This window comes from Oryctolagus cuniculus, chromosome 14 (assembly GCF_051225735.1).
Source record: "Oryctolagus cuniculus isolate XC-2025 breed Fujian yellow rabbit chromosome 14, ASM5122573v1, whole genome shotgun sequence".
Lineage (NCBI taxonomy): Eukaryota > Metazoa > Chordata > Mammalia > Lagomorpha > Leporidae > Oryctolagus > Oryctolagus cuniculus.
The window spans coordinates 879,074-899,454 of record NC_142880.1 but is presented as its reverse complement, the minus strand read 5'-3'; the positions used below and the strand labels follow the sequence as shown (position 1 = coordinate 899,454).

Below are 20,381 nucleotides of genomic sequence, written 5' to 3'. Positions count from 1 at the left end.
GTCTCGGTGACACCTGGGCCCACCACTCGCCCTACCTCCAAAGCCTTGCTCTGCCTGGTGGACCCCGGGGACGTCTGAGTCTCCTGGGATTGGTCTCAGCTCAGAGGCTGGGTTAGCTCAGCACCAAGAAATTGAACAATTTCCTGACTGCAGCTACCCTGGTGAGAGGCCACAGGCCCTGCTGGGAAGGCCGGGAGGAAGTCCGCCTTGGCTTGAAGCAGCGTCTTCCTCGGGGGCCTGGCCTCCCTCCACTCGGGGGGCTTTGAGACTAGGAATTCATCGAGGGGTCGTGACTCCAACCGGAGCTTTTGTTACTCGAATCAGACTTAGGCCCAGGCAAGGTGACCTCTTCTGCTGAGATCAGGTGAGCACTGCCGAGCTTGTCTCCTCCAGGAGCGCAGGGCCACCCGCCACGGCCCTGGACCTGCCCACAGCGACTGTCGCTGTGACCTGCCATCTGTCACCGCCGCCCGCCTGCCTGCCCTCCCCCCACATCTGCAGACTCATCAACCAACTGCACATCGAAAATACCCCCAACCCCGGGTGCTGCACCTGCACACACAGGGCAACAGCCACGTACAACGCCCTCATCTAGAGCTCCACGGCACACTGCACTCCTCCGTGTGGGACTCGGGCAGCTGCGGGCTGGGGTCCTGGGACCTCCCCTCACAGACAGAGGCCCAGTCCGGAATCCCCCAACACAACCTCCAGCCATGGAGAGGAGGCACCACCAAGAAGGCAAAGCTCTGTGGGCCCGGGACAGGAGCGCAAGGGCTCCAAGGTGCCCTTGGTGGGAGGGGGCGGGAGTCCCGGCAAGGGGCAGGCACTGCTGCCAGGGCTGCACGGCTGGCAGGGACCAGGTATCCAACGCCAGCGGCTCCCGATCCTGACACCCCAGGACCCCGTGTCCTTGGTCTCCCAGGTGTGGGTCAGCTGTGGGGATTGGCACTCTCACTTCAGGGCTGCTCGGGGTGCTGCTTCTCTGGCCCAAGTTTTAACAGAGGGAGGAGTGGGAACCCACACAGCACATCCACCACCGGGCTCAGGAGCGGGAACCCACACAGCGCGTCCACCACCGGGCTCAGGAGCGGGAACCCATACAGCGCGTCCACCACCGGGCTCAGGAGTGGGAACCCACACAGCACGTCCACCACCGGGCTCAGGAGTGGGAAGCCACACAGCGCGTCCACCACTGGGCTCAGGAGCACCGGCACAGAGCAACACGACCTCGCGTGGAAAGCAGGCTCCTCTAGCTTCCTCCGCTGTCACCCTCAGCTCCTGTGACCTCCCCCAGGCCCTGGCTGACACGTGGGGGCAGTGCCTCCTTCCACTTCTGCCCTGGCCAGGGCCCAGCTCCAGCTGAGACAGGCCCAGCGCTGTCTCAGGGGGTGGGGTGGGTGCCAGGGGCTTGCTGAGTTGCACTGGAGTGGACCTGGGAAACACAGGTGGGGTGAGGGACTCCCAAGACCCAGGGCAGGAGTCAGGGCACAGATGGACAGAATCACCATGAAGGATGCCCTGGGCCACGGCACAGGGCAGGCAGGCAGCCCTGACTCCGGTGAGAGGTGATCAGGTGTGAACCTGCCTGGATTCATATCTCCTGCACAGGGGGAGGGCGGTCCATGTGGTATGTCTGTGAGGAGCGTACAGGGACTGCTCAGGGTGTTTCCAAAGTCACCACCACTTTCTCCCCAACAAGGGACCTTCAATACCTGCCCTTGGGGCCAGCACTGTGGCTGAGCCACCGCCTGCAGTGCCAGCATCCCATATGGGCACCAATTTGAGTCCCGGCTGCTCCATTTCCAATCCACTCCCTAATAATGCTCCTGGGGAAGCAGCAGAGGATGGCCCAAGCCCTTGGGTCCCTGCACCCATGTGAGAGACAAGGAAGAAGCTCCTGGCTCCTGGCATCAGATCGGCCCAGCTCCGGATGTTGCCGCCTTTTGGGGAGTGAACCAGCAGATGGAAGATTCTCTCTCTCTCCCCCTCCCTCCTTCCTTCCTCCCTCCCTCCCTCTCTCTCTCTCTCTCTCTCTCTCTCTCTCTCTCTATCTCTATCTCATATCTCTGCCTTTCAAATATAAATAAATAACTCTGCCCTCATCAGACCCTCACACCGGAGGCAGGAGCACCTGGAGCTGTGACCTCCCTTCCCGCTTCCACTCTGCCTCCAGCCTGCTCCATATATGCTACCGGACACTCTGCAGGTGTGGGGTATGCCGTGGCCATGACACCAGCCCTTCCCTGTCAGGGCAGCAGGCTGAGGTCCCCACCCATGCTGGCAAGGAATTCATGTGGTGATGTGACCACAGTCGAGCACCTCTGAGTCTCTGGGTCTCAGTGGCGCCTCTCAGAGAAGCCTGCGGTCAGCCGCTCCCAGATACTGCTGCTGGGGTGAAGGTGGCACACGGAAGCCATGGCCTCTTCAGTGACAAGATGGATGCCACTCCCTGGAGGGCCCCTAGCAAACAGTCCCAGTGACACCACGCGCATTCAGCAGTGCTGTCCACACCCCAGTGACACCACGTGCATTCAGCAGTGCTGTCCACACCCCACTGGCCCCATCACCCCCAGCTGTTCCAGAGTCCACTGTGTCCTCAGCCAGCGGCACACAAATCGAACCCCGGCACTGGAGGAAAAGCCCCTCTCTCTCTGTCATCACAAAGCAGGTAACTGACTCTGACCTTCTGTCCCAAGAGAAGACATTTCCACACGGTCCCTAATCTCCAGCAGACGAGAGCTCCCGACACCCGCACCACTCACACCGCCCCCAGCACACCGGGAAGGGGAGCCCAGAGGCGCCAAGGGCACAGTGCAGCGGGGGCAACACGCAGCCACTCCACCCCCTGCACAAAACCACATCCCGCCCCGCAGGCTGTGATGCTGACTCACTCACACCACCGCCGCCGGCTTCCCAAGCCCGTCACCAGCCCTGACGCCCTCACACTCCCTGTTTACTTGCTATATTTTCTGAGATTCATTTTACACCAGACACCTTGAGAAGGAGGTCTCTATATCCTCAAGAATGAATCAGAGGGAGGCCATCGCGATGGCACAGCGGGCTAACACCCTGGCCTGAGGCATTGGCATCCCATATGGGCACCAGTTCAAGACCTGGCTGCTCCACTTCCGATCCAGCTCTCTGCTTTGGCCTGGGAAAGCAGTAGAAGATGGCCCAAGTCCTTTGGCCCCTGCACCCACAGGGGAAACCCGGAAGAAGCTCCTGACTCCTGGCTTCAGATCGGCGCAGCTCCAGCCATTGCAGCCAACTGGGGAGTGAACCAGTGGATGGAAGACCTCTCTCTCTCTCTGCCTCTTTTCTGTCTCTGTAACTCTGACTTTCAAATAAATAAATAAATCTTTTTTTAAAAAAAAAAAGAAGAATCAGAAACTACACATCTTCAGTACTTTACTAAGAAAAACTATTTTTTTAAGATTTATTTATTTATTTGAAAGTCAGAGTTAGGGAGGGAAAGACACAGACAGAGAGAGGTTTTCTATCCACCAATTCACTCCCCAAATGGCCACAACAGCCAAAGCTGGGCCAGGCTCCAGCCAGGAGCCAGGAGCTTCGACCAGGTCTCCCACATGAGAGGCCCTCACACTTGGGCCATCTTCTGCTGCTTTCCCAGGCCATTAGCAGGAAACTGGATCAAAAGTGTAGCGGCCAGGACGTGAATCAGCCCCCACATGGGATACCAGCGCTGCGGGAGGCAGCTTTACCTGCTACTGCACAACGCTGGCCCCTGATGAAGGCAGGATTCTCTCATCACTCCTGATTAAGGGCACTGCTAAGTCTGGGGATTCAGTTAGTAGTGATAAAGCTTCGAGTTGAAGAAAATGATGACATCATCGCCACACCATGCACTCCATGCACTGTGCTTGGCTAACAGCATTTCTTCGTTAACTGAACAGAAGTCAGGAGCTCACTAAAGAACCCACTGTGTCTGAGGATGGAGGCTTCCTATCGGTAGATAGGCGAAGCCCACAGACCGGGCAACACGTCAGTGTGACGCTCTAGTTATGGGTCTAAGAGTATGACTAATGGGTGTGGGTCTTTCATTCATTCATTCATGGCAGGCAGGACCAGAGCCAGCTCCTGCTTAGGTCCAGGGTTTAGGATAAACATTTGTGTGGGGCACTGGTATTGTGGCACAATGTGAACCTCCACCCGCAGTGCCAGCATCCCACGTGGGTGCTGGTTCAAGTCCTGGCTGCTCCACTTTCAATACAGCTGCTTCCTGATGTACCTGGGAAGGCAGCCACAGACGGCCCAAATCCCTGGGCCCCGCACTCACGTGGGAGACCCGAATGAAGCTCTTGGCTGCTGGCTTTGGCCTGGCCCAGCTCTTACAGCCATCTGGGGAGCAAATCAGCAGGTGGAAGCTCTCTCTAATCTCTCTCCCTTTCTCTCTAAAACTCTGCTGTTCAAACAAGTACAATAAATATTTAAAACAACGCACTGCAGGAATGGCTGTGGCCAGGCAAGCGTCGAAACAGCGGCAGTTTCCCAGAAGGGAGCGAGACAGGAGCAGCGGCGAGCCGGAGCTTCCTCTCGCGGTGTCTGGCCACTGCCTTCTGGGAACCAGCAAGGGGGCCCAAGGCCACGCGAGGCAGGGCAGGGCCATGCAAGGGGACAGTTTCTTGGCAATAAGGTTCTGCGGCATGGAGAACCAGAACCACCACGAGGAACAAACACACCCAGACGCGGAGCACCCTTACCCGAATCCTGAGAGCAGGCGGCAGAAGAGGAAGAAGCCATAGCCTTGGACAAACGACGAGAGGAAGGCGAAGAGGGCGTTGATGGACATGCAGACCAGCAGGGCTTGCTTTCTCCCCACCTTGTCCGCCAGGCCACCCCAGAAGAAGGCCCCAACCATCATCCCGAGGTACACGATGCTGCCTGCAAGACACGGAACACAGATGCATCAGAGATAGGCAGGACACTCAGAACAGTAATGAACAAACAAAACACGCCCAGCACCCTCCGTGGGGAGGCTCCATGAAACACACCCTTCGGGACACAGCAGTCAGTATTCAGGTGGCAACTGAGGTGCGGGGGCCACCTTGGCCCCCCTGGCCCATGCGAGGGCTGGTGGGATGATACGGGGTCTGCTGTCCCACACACAGGAGACAGACAGGCAGCCTCTAAGCCCTGCAGACAGGTGCACAGTGGGCTGGCCCGAGTGTCCTTCACAGGCATCCTGGACTTGGACCCACTGCAGCTCTATCTCTGCCAAGATGAGGACCACGTCCAGGGCTTCCAGGTCAGGGTGGAGCCTGCCCTGCTCCAAGTCTCTGCCTCACCCATGGTGCGGGCCACACCCCAACCCTCCAGACTCCATCCTGCTCTGGAACTGGCCTTGGAGAGCTGGGGCCCAGTGGGAGATGGGGTCACTGGGAGCATGGAGGGAAGAAGCTCTTCCTTGGAGAACCTGTGGGCTGAGCGAGCACAGGGTTAATCCTAACCCCACTAGCTCTGCTCCTAAGAGACTGATTCAGGAGCCTGGACAAGGGGTACCAAGCTGTGTGTGCTGAGAAGCACTGAACTTGGCCTGCTTGGCTTCCCCTCTCAGGGAAGCAGGGGGAATCGAGTCCTCACTGTAGGTCTCCATCACTGGGAGTCTCCACCCACTGCTTTCCAGAGAAACAGCCCCACAGCCCGTCCAGATCTCTGTCCACAGGACATTACGGCAGCTATGACCAGGTTAGGTGAGGGATGTCTCCAAAGGGCGAAAACATCTGGGTAAATGGTGCTATCAGTAACGGAAGTCACATCCAGGCGTGGCTCTGAGGAGGGAACCACATTATCAGTGATGGACGTGGAGCTGGGCGTGGCTCTGAGGAGGGAACCACATTATCAGTGATGGACGTGGAGCTGGGTGTGGCTCTGAGGAGGGAACCGTGTGATCAGTGATGGACGTGGACTGGGCGTGGCTCTGAGGAGGGAACTGTGTGATCAGTGATGGACGTGGACTGGGCGTGGCTCTGAGGAGGGAACTGTGATCAGTGATGGACGTGGACTGGGCGTGGCTCTGACGAGGGAACCGTGTGAGCAGTGAGGGACGTGGACTGGGCGTGGCTCTGAGGAGGGAACCGTGTGATCAGTGATGGACGCGGAGCTGGGCGTGGCTCTGAGGAGGGAACCGTGTGATCAGTGATGGACGTGGACTGGGCGTGGCTCTGAGGAGGGAACTGTGTGATCAGTGAGGGACGTGGACTGGGCGTGGCACCCGAGGAGGGAACCATGTGATCAGTGAGGGACGTGGAGCTCGGCGTGGCACCCGAGGAGGGGGTCCTAGGAGTATTGCTGGAGATCCCATCTGGCCAAGGCTCTGCAGGAGTCCTGACCTCGTCCTTCCCCGCATCTGCTGCTTCACTCAAGCTGTTCTCAGTCAGGTCCCAGCGACGGCAGCGCAAGGCGAGAAGCCTGTTCTAGAAGCACAATGCCGCTTGCTGCTTAGGGTCACCCCCAGTTAGTCTAACCACAGGGCTCACGGATCAACATGAGTCCCGGGGCAAAGCCCCTGGCCAAGTATGGTGGCCATCACACCAATTAGCACAGGGCTGAGCTCAGCTGGCGCAGAGGTCTGGGAGTAGCTACAGTCCAAGACAACAGCTATCTTTAGAGACAAGGTTCTTGTACAGCTGGTGGCTGTCCTGGGCCTCCGTGTGTAGGCAGACTTGTCGCAGGGCTGACCAGACGCAAATGACCCCTCCCAACAGACCACAGCACAAGACCTCACACGCCCAGCAGCCAACTCCAAGGATGCATGAGCAGTGCCAGGGTTCCAGAGCAGGAGGACCTGTCAGGAGACGCACAGCCCAGGGAACCCAAGAGCAGACACGTTTGCCCAGAACACACACATGCACACACGCATGCATGCACACACACACACACACACGGGGTTCCAGAGCAGGAGGACCTGTCAGGAGACGCACAGCCCAGGGAACCCAAGAGCAGACACGTTTGCTCAGAACACACACACGCACACACGCATGCATGCACACACACACACACACATGGGGTTCCAGAGCAGGAGGACCTATCAGGAGACGCACAGCCCAGGGAACCCAAGAGCAGACACGTTTGCCCAGAACACACACACACACACACACACACACACACACGGGGTTCCAGAGCAGGAGGACCTGTCAGGAGACGCACAGCCCAGGGAACCCAAGAGCAGACACATTTGCCCAGAACACACACACGCACGCACACACACACACATGGGGTTCCAGAGCAGGAGGACCTGTCAGGAGATGCACAGTCCAGGGAACCCAAGAGCAGACACGTTTGCCCAGAACACACACACACACACATGCACGCACACACGGGGTTCCAGAGCAGGAGGACCTGTCAGGAGATGCACAGTCCAGGGAACCCAAGAGCAGACACGTTTGCCCAGAACACACACACGCACACACGCACGCACACACACACACACACACGGGGTTCCAGAGCAGGAGGACCTGTCAGGAGACGCACAGCCCAGGGAACCCAAGAGCAGACACATCTGCCCAGAACACACACACACACACACACACACACACACACGGGGTTCCAGAGCAGGAGGACCTGTCAGGAGACGCACAGCCCAGGGAACCCAAGAGCAGACACATTTGCCCAGAACACACACACGCACGCACACACACACACACATGGGGTTCCAGAGCAGGAGGACCTGTCAGGAGATGCACAGTCCAGGGAACCCAAGAGCAGACACGTTTGCCCAGAACACACACACACACACATGCACGCACACACGGGGTTCCAGAGCAGGAGGACCTGTCAGGAGATGCACAGTCCAGGGAACCCAAGAGCAGACACGTTTGCCCAGAACACACACACGCACACACGCACGCACACACACACACACACACGGGGTTCCAGAGCAGGAGGACCTGTCAGGAGACGCACAGCCCAGGGAACCCAAGAGCAGACACATCTGCCCAGAACACACACGCGCGCACACACACACACACACACACGGGGTTCCAGAGCAGGAGGACCTGTCAGGAGATGCACAGCCCAGGGAACCCAAGAGCAGACACATCTGCCCAGAACACACACGCGCGCACACACACACACACACACACACACGGGGTTCCAGAGCAGGAGGACCTGTCAGGAGACACACAGCCCAGGGAACCCAAGAGCAGACATGTTTGCCCAGAACACACACGCACACACACACACACACACGGATTCCAAAGCAGATGGGTTTGCCTGGGAAAAGCACAGTGCAGGGAACTCCAGAGCAGATGGACGTGCCCAGGAAATGCGCAGTGCAGAGAATTCCAAAGCAGATGGATGACACACACAGGGAATCCCCAAGGCAGGCAATCGGCCCAGAAGCACACACACTGCCCCCCTCTTGTCCACAGGCTGGGAGGCTTCAGTTTGTCATCCCTGCCTCCCAGAGTAATAGCAGCCACGCTTCTTCGTAACAATGTCCATCTTTAAAACCCCTACAGACCAGGGTGATGCCCACAGGTCACAGTGCCCACGTCTGCTCCAGCCCAGCACTGGGGGCACAGCCACCTGCTCCCTGAGGGCAGGCGCCAGGATGGCACCACTGAGCTGTGGTGATTCCTCTGGCACAAAAGCTGCCATCTGCACCCCAACGTCTTATCTCCCAGCAACGGCGCCAACAGTCCTGCTACCGAGGTCACTGACCCGGCATCTGTCTGTGCAGGCTCTCTTCCAGAACACTCCAAACACTGGTTCACTTCACTTCACCACCACCTGCACAGGGGCCCACTCTGCCTGGGGAGAGTGCACCTGCGTTTTCCGGGGAAACCCTGCCGTTGGCCGTTCCCCGCTCTCCCACTTGTCCTTGGGCTCTTTTGAGGCAGTCAAGATTCAGGGTACATCGTGAGCACTCGTGGGCCAGCGCCAGGTTCACCCTGGGAGATCCTTGCTACCCTGGTGGAGACAGCAGGACTAGGTAGTCTTCCACTGACTAGTAACTAGCTGTGAGCCCTAGGCCAGGCCTCCAGCTTCCCCTGTGCCAAACACTGGGGCTGGGACAGGCGCTGGGAGGGCCCTGCAAAGCCAGCCAGGCTGTCCTCTCTGCTCCCAGGGAGGGGTGGCCAGGGTGGTCTCTCTCCATGCCTCTTAGGGATCTTCCCTCCCCCACTCACCCAGGAGCCTTGACTGCTACTCCCCTGCAGTTGATGCTCCTCCAAACATGCAGTCACACGTGGCCTTGCCCCAGCCAGACCCCACCACTGTCCACAATGGCTCAGTCCAGTGGGCACAGACCCTCCCCAGCTGCCCTGCCCCTCCCAATGCTAAGGCCACAGCATCTCTCTGCCTACAGTTTGCTGCTGCTTATCATCACTGACCTCACGTCATCAGACATCACCTAGAGCTAAGCCCAGCTCTCCTGCTGCTGCATTCCCCGACGGTGCTGGCGGCGGTGAGCCCATTGTTGTAGTAAACACACACACAGCTTCCTCCTCCACACCCACCACCACGTACTCGCTGAGCTCCAGTCGGGCAGGCGAGAGCTAAGATCCCAGACTGCGGCACAGTGGACTAAGCTGCCACCTAGGACACCCACATGCAACACAGGAGCACCAGCAGCTGGAACCCCGGCTGCTCCACTTCCGATCCAGCTCCCCGCTAATGTGCCTGGGAGGCAGCAAATGGCCAAGTGCTTGGGCCCCTGCACCCACGTGGGAGCCCGGGATGAAGCTCCTGGCCTCAGCACAGCCTAGCCCTGGTTGTTGAGGCCACTGGGGAGTGAGGCCATTGGTGAGATTTCTCTCTCTCTCTCGTTCTTTTAAATAAATAAATCTTAGAGTTAACCAGGTTTCTTTAACAACAAACAAAAAGCTCAGATCTGAATTCTTGGCTGCTACTTCCCTGCTTCATGATCCTGGGGCCATGGCTTAGTTTCCTTGCACCCCAGTTTTTACCTGGGCACACAGGGGCTAACAGGGCCTACACTGAAGGTGTTTGAGGTTTAGTGGGAGAAGGGCCCCCCAGAAGCAGCAAACACATCACCAGGTGTGAGGAGGAGACAGGGAAGGCCGGGAGGGGAAGGACCCAGACCAGCAGATGCCTGGGGCAGCTCTGGGCATCCTCTGCTTTTTTATCCCAAGGACATGCTCCTGAAACTGAAGTTCTTTACACAGTTACCAGGCTTCTCCTAAAACCAAGCCCCACACTTTGCTCAGTGGCCCTGCACTGTGTGCCCAAAAGTATTTGTGAACTGCCACAAAATGAAACAGAACCAAAGAGGAACAGCATCAAAGGCGGGTGTGCAGGGGCCGGCCTGTGGCGTGGCCACCACCAGTGATGCTGGCAACCTCATGGGCACAGTGTCCTGGCTGCCACACTTCTGATCCAGCTCACTGCTAATGGCCTGGGAAATCAGCAGATGATGGTGCAAGTACCAGACTCCATCCACCGCAGTGGGAGACCCGGAAGAAATCTCTGGCTCCTGGCTTCGGCTGGGCCCAGCACAGGTCATTGCTGCCACCTGGGGTGTGGACCAGCAGATGGAGACCTGACTTTCAAACATAAATCAATAAACCTTTAAAGAAAAAGCAAGTGTCCAGAGGGAAAACTGTGCTTATCTGTGCTGCACAGCACTGCACCGCGAGCTGATGCTAGATGAAGCAGCAGCGTGTCTGGGCTGCAGGTGCGGAAAGCCCCACGCGGGCAGGGGTCCGGCAGGGACAAGTGCTGCCATCACAGGCAGGGGATGCTGTGTCAGCTGGCCTCAGCCCACCTGGGCCCTCCACAGCACACGGGAGCCAAAGACACCATCCGATCCAGAGAGGTGCTGACCTGCAGTGGTCAGGAGATAGCACGCCTGGGTGGCTCTGCGGCCACCACCCCACCATCAAAAAGCAGCTGGCAGTTACAACCCACTTGGTACTCAGTGCTGCAGCAGCACAGGTGTCAGGCATCAGGGGCACGAAAGCAGTGGCTGTGACACACCCTGGAGGCCGTGTTGGCTCCATGCCTGTGGGATTAGTTCCCACGACTCCTCTTCCCCCAGTCCTGTGCTGCAGGTGCGATGGTAACGGACAGGGCCTGCTCCCAAAGTGCCAGCCGTGGACCCGACAGGTGCAGCAGCAGCCCCTAACCCCACAGTTCCCCAGGGTTCCAGGGACGGGGGCGGGAGAGACCCCAGTTAACGATGTGTGCCTTCCCCTCCTGCAGCTCTTGCCATGCAGTTGGTACGTGCATCACCCAGGGAGTTTCAAATCTCCATGAAGCACTGGCACCCAGGTCACACTGGAGACACTGGGTCCACATAGCAGGTGGCTAGGCCACACGTTGGGAGAGTGGGTCCACATAGCAGGTGGCCAGGCCACACGCAGGGACACTGAGTACACACACAGCACAGGCGCCCAGGCCACACAGGGCATTCCTGGGACATTAAACCTGCCAAAAACTAATTCCCACACACAGGACACATGCTATGCTGAAGGCGAGCACATTACGCTCCCAAGGGAAAGGAGGGGCTACTTAATCACTGCCAGGGAATTTTGAGGGGCTGCACAGAGGAGGTGCGCGTGCTGGGTTCAGATGCTGGACAGGACGGCCCCTGGAAAGTTTCTGGGAGACAGGAGGACCATGTCCCCTGCTGAGTGCTGAGTTTGGCTGATGGCAGCTGAGGCCCTGGGAAGCAGGGAGCGTGGCTCAGTCCATGTCCAGGGCCTGGGAGCCGGAGCAGCTGAGGCAGTGACCGAGAAAGGCCGGAAGCCCGGGCGCCAGCAGGTCTGAGACACACAGGCATGGACGCCGGTTACCAATGTCACACGGACTCGGCATTCTGCTCCCACAGCAGCTGCAGCTGCTGGGCCACACCAACACGTCACACTGTGTGTAACCCCAGGTGTGCCACACGCTTGCCTGGAACAGCCATGTCACCACGTACAGACACAGCAGGTGCAGCTACTCCAGCCACACCAACACGTCACACTGTGTGTAACCCCAGGCGTGCCACATGCTTGCCTGGAACAGCCATGTCACCACATACAGACATAGCAGGTGTAGATGCTCGGGACACACCAACACGTCACACTGTGTGTAACCCCAGGTGTGCCACACGCTTGTCTGGAACAGCCATGTCACCACGTACAGACACAGCAGGTGTAGATGCTCGGGCCACACCAACACGTCACACTGTGTGTAACCCCAGGCGTGCCACACGCTTGCCTGGAATGGCCGTGTCACCACGTAGACACAGCAGGTAGAGTCTCCAGGAGTTGGGTCCCTGCCACCCATGTGACAACCAGGATTTAATTCCTGATTCCTAGCTTTGGCTTGACCCACCCCTAACTGCTGTGGGCATTTGGGGAATGAAACTGGGTGGAAGATCTCTCTGCATCTGTGTGTGGCCTGTCTCTCTGCCTTTCAGATGAACAAAAATTAAACACAAAACATTTTTAAAAGAAGAAAAGACCTTCAGGTTCGTCCAAGAACCACTGGTGGCTTGCAAGGGCCTCAGGCCTGTGTGGACGATAGTGGTGAGAGCAACGACCAGGCGCTCGCTACACTGTGCACACGGCCTGGCTCCCGAGCTCACACAGGATGGTCAACCCCAGCGCTGTAAGCCGGTGGTACCAGAGGGTGGACGCAGGTGATGGTGGGCTGGCATGTGCCCTCACCGTGTCCTGCCTTGCCATGGGGACCCTCCTCTGCATGAGCTCCACCACTACCACCCTCTGTCTTTGTCAGAGGCAAAATCCAACTGTGAATCAAAACAAACTTCCTTTGTCCATGGTAGCCATTCTGCTGTAATAACCAAAGCTGCCCGTCGAGACTGGAGCAGCATGGGTAGGGAGGACGGGGGTGGGGCTCACAACAGCTGCTGTCCAGAGCCGCCCGAGGCACAGCATGGCTGGAGGGACTGGAACAGACAGGGACCAGCAGGGACGGGGCCGACCCAGAGCGTCATGGGGGGGGGGGGGCGCAGGGGACAAAGTGTCCTGAAACACAGCAGTGAACAGCGGCACAGCAACGCAGGCGAGGGGCTGCCTTGGAGGGCGGCACCGTCACGGGTCTGGCTTCCAGAAAACGCGTGGGGAACAAGTCCAGGGGCAGCTGCTGCTCTCTCCGAGTTTAACTGCAGACAGGGAAAGGGATTTCCGCTGAGACTCCATCACACCGCGCAATCCGGGAAGGGAAGTGGAATTCAGAGGAAGGGAAGAAGACACTGATCTGCGTCCACATTGAACCTGATAGACACAGCCGCAGCAAGGCCTGGAGGGCCGGGTGCTCACTGCAGACATGGCTGCGCCCGAACCTGAGCTCAGAGGTCACATGATGCCTGGCCAACAGTGATCGGAAAACAACACACAAGTCCTCCAAGACCCCGCCACCAAAAAATTACCTGTATGTTCTTTTGCTACTGTGGTGGTTTTTATATCTGGGTCAAAGATGGCAAAACAACGCCTAGACCAGCCCAGGACAAACTCTGGCCATGTCTGCAGGAAGCTCAGTGCCCACGTTCTGCTGCCCGGTGTGACCTTGGGTTTACAGAAGGGCACACACCTCAGCTGTTGGCCAGAAGAGGAATAAATACTGGGATCTGCCCTAAAGGCTGTTGTGGCTCTGTGCTGAGACAGATTGTCGCTCCCCCTCTTCGTGGAGGAACGACACAGGACCCTGCACTGTTCTTTCGTCTGCTCGGCCCTCCCCGAGTTTGCTGCTGGTTCTTCCCGGGTTGGCTACTGTCCCTTCCACCTCCGTGGAAGGGCAATTCCCCCTGGCCACATTCCCCACTTCTGCAGGGGAGCGGCACACCGCCGGCCGGCTCTCTCAGGGGCTGCACAGGTGTTCCTTCAGCTAGATGTTCCCCTTAGATGTTCCTGGTGCATGCCGTCTCTCTCCTCCTTTATAGTCCTCTTCCACCAATCCCAACTCGGCTGCCCACACGCCGAGTACGCTGCTCTCCTCCAATCAGGAGCAAGTCCTACAGTTTATTGGCTGAACTGGAGGCAGCTGTGTAGAAGCTGTTTTCTTCTCTCCCAGCGCCATATTGTGGGAGAGCAGATGCATAGAATAAGTCTTAATTCCAGTAACTTAGTCTAGTCCGAGTTGCTCCCCACAGATCCCCCTTTCTTTTTATTTTTTGGCGTTGATACGCGCCTGTCTTCGGTGTCCCGCGGCACACACTCTGCTCTACTTGCTAGAGTTGCCACAGGTTCTTACAAGTCCTATCAATCAGGCAAACCGAATCCGGGTCCTCTCTTCGCCATGTTGTGAGGAGGTTTTTAGGCGCTGATGCGTGCCTGTGTTCGGTGCCCTGCAGCGCATGCTCTGCTCTGCCTGCAGGGGCTTACAAGCCCTAACAATCAGGCAAACCGAATCCAAGCCTTCTCAGCGCCATATTGTGGGGAGGCTTATTGGTGTTGATTCGTGCCTATCTTCGGTGACCTGCAGCTCACACTCTGTTCGAGCTGCCCGCTGGTGCTTACCGCCTTACTAATCAGGCAGACCGAATCCAAGCTCTCTCATTGCCATGTTGTGGGGTGACTTATTGGTGTTGATAATGTGCCTGTCTTCGGTGACCTGCGGCGCATAAGCTGCTAGCCGCCCGCAGGTGCTCATCGCCTCACTGATCAGGCAGACCGAATCCAAGCCTTCTCATTGCAGTATTGTGGGGAGGCCTTTCTATTTCTCTATTTCTCTATCTCCGGGCATTCCTATTTCTCCCATTTTACTTCTGTCTGCCAACATTCCTATTTCTCTCATTTTACTTCTAAACTTCTGTTTCTCTTATCCCCGCGGCTTCCTGGCGCCCGCCCCGAGGCTGCTTCTCGGTGGCTTCCCAGCTGAGCCGCTTCAGCCCGCTTCTCTTATCTGCACGGCTTCGCGGCTCTGCGCGGCTCGGCTTCGCGCGCACACTCCGCGGTCTCGCACTAGCCCAGCGTTCCCTATCTACTTGTGCCCCGCACGCTCTCTCTGCGCACGGCAGCCTCCGAGAGTCACACAGCGTAGCTTACGTCTCCGCCACTAGCATTCAATCTAAGTTCCCCGGGCTAACCTGGCGAATTCAACCCAGCTCACGTTTCCACCCCACGATCTGGCTTCCCGTCCTTTGCTCCCCGGGCTAATCAGACGGATCCCAACCTGGCTTACGTTTCTGCTTCTGGTTTCAACTCTTCGCCCCCCATTCCCGGGCTAACTTGAGAATCCCAAAGTGGCTTTCGTCTCCGCCTCGGCCTGCCCCCGCAGCTTCAATTTCCCTAACATTTTTCTCTACCCGGTATGCTTCCCCAAGCTTTCCTCCAACAATACTCCTCCCTCATTTCTCCTGGCTTCTCCCCACAGTCCGTATCTGAGTCTGTTTGTTCTAGCTTTCACTTTCGCTTTCGACCTTAGAGATTTCTCCCAGCTTCCCCCCGTAGTCCGTATCTGAGTCTATGCCTAGACTTTCAATAGCTTCTTCCGGCACCTTTTTCGTCCGGCCTTTCCCTAGGCTGTTTGCTAGTCTCTCTCTCTGAAATTTTCCACTTCTTCCCAGTTTTTCCCTCCTAGGTTTCCTATCCGTCCTAGGTTTCCTATCCGAGTCACGGCACCATTATGTCGCTCCCCCTCTTCGTGGAGGAACGACACAGGACCCTGCACTGTTCTTTCGTCTGCTCGGCCCTCCCTGGGTTTGCTGCTGGTTCTTCCCGGGTTGGCTACTGTCCCTTCCACCTCCGTGGAAGGGCAGTTCCCCCTGGCCACATTCCCCACTTCCGCAGGGGAGCGGCACACCGCCGGCCGGCTCTTCTCGGGGGCTGCACAGGTGTTCCCCTTAGATGTTTCCTTTAGATGTTCCTGGTGCATGCCGTCTCTCTCCTCCTTTATAGTCCTCCTCTGCCAATCCCAACTCGGCTGCCCACACGCCAAGTACGCTGCTCTCCTCCAATCAGGAGCAAGTCCCACAGTTTATTGGCTGAACTGGAGGCAGCTGTGTAGAAGCTGTTTTCTTCTCTCTCAGCGCCATATTGTGGGAGAGCAGATGCATAGAATAAGTCTTAATTCCAGTAACTCAGTCTAGTCCGAGTTGCTCCCCACACAGGTGACCAGGACAGCAGTCAGTCAACCCAAGCGCCCCCTGAACTCACGGAGCTGCCCCCTCCTGGCCCCGCGGCCCCTTCTCTAGCCCTGCCCGGGGCACTCCGTGCTCTCTCCCCGGCCGCTCTCAAGCCTGTTACCTGATGACTTTCCCCAGGGCCCTGTGGCATCAGCCCTGTGTGCCCTGGGGGCCTCCACCCACACTCCCCCAGACCCCTGCAATGGGCCATCTCCACAGCTATGTCCCCACTAAGCCCTGCACCTCCTCCCACGGCCTTCCTGGGCAGACCTCCCGTGCAGCCTGTTGCCATCTCGTGCCCCACAAATCCAGGGGCAGCAGGCACCACACAGGCTCTGCAGTATTCTCAGAGAACAGGCCCAGCACTTGCCATCAGCCTCCCGCCCACACAGGACCCCACTCGCCTCCCACCAGCCCCAGCTCCAAGCCCTAACGCACAACACCAGGTTTGAGCCTCCAGGCCAGATGGCCAGCCACACCTTGCTCCACAGCCCCTCAGCTGAGAGGGTCTGGGCAGCCCCACAGGCCCCTCTGTAGCCCCTCCACAGCCAGGCCCACCTCACCCATGGGCCAGCCAACACGGGTCTGGAGCTTCCTGCTCTCCTGTGAAGCCACCCACAGCCACGCACAGAACAAGAGCCCCGCTTAGCAGCCCTCTCACACAGCAACTACCTCCACCCGAGGCCTCCATGAACAGGCAGGTCCCACCACACGTCCCCGGTGTGCTCCCCACCCACAGAGCAGAGCCGCCGTCTGCACCCAGCGCACCATCCCCTCACTGCAGGACCCCTGCCTCTCCAGGGACCCCTGGTTCCAGCCCATCCCTGCAAGCGCAGGTTCCCTGGGAAAGTCAGAGCCCGGCCCAAACGCCGGCCGGCCTCGGCGTCTTCTGTGAGAGCCAGCGCTCCGCCAAAGACAACAGCACGGGGCCACGCGACGCAGAGAGGTGTGGAACGTGGGCCCGCAGGCTCTTCCTGTGGGAGAACTGCCAACCGTTTAAACCTTTTATGTATGTGAGAGGGGGAGAGCGCAAGAGACTGACAGATAGCTCCCATCTGCTGTTCACGCCTCAAATGCCCACAGAAGCCAAGCCTGGCTCAGGCCAAAGCCAGGGGCCAAGATCCCACATGGGCGGCAGAGACCCAAGTACTTGAGCCACCACCTGCTGCCTCCCAGGGTGGAGGCAGGGAGTGGAGTCAGGGGTCGGGGGTGAAACCTAACCCAGGTGTCAACCCCAGGCCACTCCATCACTGAGAAAATGAAGCGGGTAATTGGAGAGCCGACCACCTCGGAGGATGCCACCCCACTAGCTGAGGCTGACGTGAGGCCCTGGCTCCCGGCCGGCTTCCAGCCATCTTGGAGCAGGCTAGCTGTCAGTTCTGAGTCGGCTCCCACCCTGCTGTGCGGCCAGTGCTTCTGACCCGGCTGGACCCTGCTGAGAACACAGCCACTCACAGCTCTGAAATCCACCCAGGAGGGAGGGCGAGAAGGGAAGTGCGCTCCACACGGACACACTGTCTACACAGCAGCCGCACTGTGCCAGTGTCTCTGAAGCCCACGCTGGGACAGGAAGCTGGACGTGGCCGGGGCCTGCGGTGCCCCCCCCCCCCATGCAGGAAAAGACAGTGCCAGCCACGTGGCCGAGAGGAAAGCAGCTCCCCACTGCGGGGAAAGCGTTCACTTCACCGAGGCCCCGGCGCTCGGGCGCGCTGTGCTTCCGTGAACAGCGAAGTTCTGCAGCTTTTGCTGACGGCCCGCCCAGTGCACCTGCCACTCAGAGCACCCGCGGCAGCACAGCCCTGCAGCCCTCACGGCACTACCGCTGCCCACGGGCTGCACTGGCCCAGGGGCCTGCAGTGCTGCTCCCAGAACTGCAGCAAGTGCGTCGCCGGGCAGCTCAGGTCCACAGCCGGGGCACCACCACCTTCAGACACCACTGCCGGAAGTCCCAGCACACGGCACACAGGTGACTGGGATCACGAACGGGGGTGCGGTTCACTCCCAAATCCCTCAGATGTGTCCCCACCCGCCTGTCCTGACCCTGTCATGGCCCCTGACCCCAACCTGGACCGCGCTGCCTCCTAGGAGCAGGGTCTCGGGGGTAGGTCTGGTTGTATTTAGTCTCTGGGTACCTCTCACTCCTATAACTGTTTCTGGGGTGACCAACTGAACTCGCACTGGTGTGGGGTGTCCTGCACCTGCCCACTGTTCTTGGGAGGGGCTGACCTTGGTTCTCATCTCCTTCCTCCCTGGCACAGCCTGGGGTCCCTACCACCCAGTGCCGAGCCTGCAGGCACACAGGCAGCAGTGTAAGAACCGGGGTAGGCGTTCAATGGGGAGGTAAGTCACGGAGCCTGATCTCTCAGGGAGGGAGCTTTAGCAAAAGTGACCCCTCCTCTAGGTGCGTGTAAACAGCCCCAGCCGGGACGAAGGGCTTGGGACGAGGGCTGGACCCCAGGCCCTCCCCGCTCATCAGCCTGGCGTCTGCAGGTTCCGCACAACCGTACTTGGCTGTCAATCCAACACTTCCCAGCTCTGTGCAGGTGGTGAAACGTGCTACCCCAGCATGCACGGGAGGGCGGCCCAGCTTCCATGCACAGCTCAGGGCCAGCTCACAGCAAGGCGCGGCGTGCACGCCCAGGCAGCGCCCCAACAGGCGCCTGGGCCCCCTGCTGCCTGCTCCCCAACACTCATCAGTCACACAACGGCCAGACACAGACCCCGGATGTCCACAAAGCTGCCACCAGTAGGGCCCCTCTGCCTCACCGGCCTGGGCACGCGGCCACGGCGTTGGGAGGGGCTCCGGGGGCCACGAGGCTGCAGCGGGCGGCCAGGGCCGCAGAGCCCGGCCGGGAGACAGCCTGCAGCGCTCGGCGTCGCGGCAGTGCCCGCTTCACGGCCCGTGGGCCAGCCCGGGCGCCCCTGCTGCTGCGAGAAGGGGGGCGGGAGCGGGACACGAGGGACGCCCCAAGGCTGGCCGCGGGCTCCCCCGGAACCTGCGGGGTCACCGGCTGGCCCGCCTGGCCGCGGCGCAGCGCTGCGGGAAGGGGAACCCACGGCTCCGCCGCCCACACACTCTGCTCAACTCACACACCTTCAGTTGTTCTAGGACTCTCGCCAGCGCCTGAGTGTGAAGGAGAAACAACGGGAAACTGCAGCCTGGGTACGGACGCTCTGACGTCGCTCCAGCGCCGCCGCCCGCCCGGCACGACCCCTCAGTGCTGCTGGGCAAGCGCCCGGCACGCGGCCCCTCCGGCCTCACAGGAAGACGCCCGGCACGCGGCCCCTCCGGCCTCACAGGAAGACGCCCGGCACCCGGCTACCTCCGGCCTCACAGGAAGACGCCCGGCACGCGGCCCCTCCGGCGTCTCAGGAAGACGCCCGGCACGCGGCCCCTCCGGCGTCTCAGGAAGACGCCCGGCACGCGGCACCTCCGGTGTCTCACAGGAAGACGCCCGGCACGCGGCCCCTCCGGCCTCACAGGAAGACGCCCGGCACCCGGCACCTCCGGCCTCACAGGAAGACGCCCGGCACCCGGCACCTCCGGCCTCACAGGAAGACGCCCGGCACCCGGCACCTCCGGCCTCACAGGAAGACGCCCGGCACCCGGCACCTCCGGCCTCACAGGAAGACGCCCGGCACCCGGCACCTCCGGCCTCACAGGAAGACGCCCGGCACCCGGCACCTCCGGCCTCACAGGAAGACGCCCGGCACGCGGCACCTCCAGCCTCACGGGAAGACGCCCGGCACTTCCGGCCTCACAGGAAGACGCCCGGCACGCGGCACCTGCGGCCTCACAGGAAGACGCCCGGCACGCGGCCCCTCCGGCCTCACAGGAAGACGCCCGGCACGCGGCACCTCCGCCCTCACAGGAAGACGCCCGGCACCCGGCACCTCCGGCCTCACAGGAAGACGCCCGGCACCCGGCACCTCCGGCCTCACAGGAAGACGCCCGGCACTTCCGGCGTCTCAGGAAGACGCCCGGCACGCGGCACCTCCGGTGTCTCACAGGAAGACGCCCGGCACGCGGCACCTCCGACCTCACAGGAAGACGCCCGGCACGCGGCCCCTCCGGCCTCACAGGAAGACGCCCGGCACGCGGCACCTCCGGCCTCACAGGAAGACGCCCGGCACGCGGCACCTCCGGCCTCACAGGAAGACGCCCGGCACGCGGCACTTCCGGCCTCACAGGAAGACGCCCGGCACGCAGCACCTCCGCCCTCACAGGAAGACGCCCGGCACGCGGCACCTCCGGCCTCACAGGAAGACTCCTGGCACCCGGCACCTCTGGCCTCACAGGAAGATGCCCGGCACGTGGCACTTC

General features: G+C 60.0%; 1 protein-coding gene across 3 annotated transcripts in view; it reads right to left on the bottom strand.

Annotated features, from left to right (window-relative positions):
* The window catches only part of SV2C (synaptic vesicle glycoprotein 2C), a 103,486-nt gene that overhangs the window by 54,056 nt on the left and 29,049 nt on the right, over positions 1–20,381 (bottom strand). For 2 of the 3 annotated variants that reach the window (XM_070056298.2, XM_089312878.1), the window contains exon 3: positions 4,722–4,902. In XM_070056298.2, coding sequence (XP_069912399.1) covers positions 4,722–4,902 — 181 coding nt within the window. Of the gene's footprint in view, positions 1–4,721; positions 4,903–19,151; positions 19,288–20,381 lie in introns of those variants that run through there. The other variant, XM_070056299.2, reaches the window with a different exon arrangement.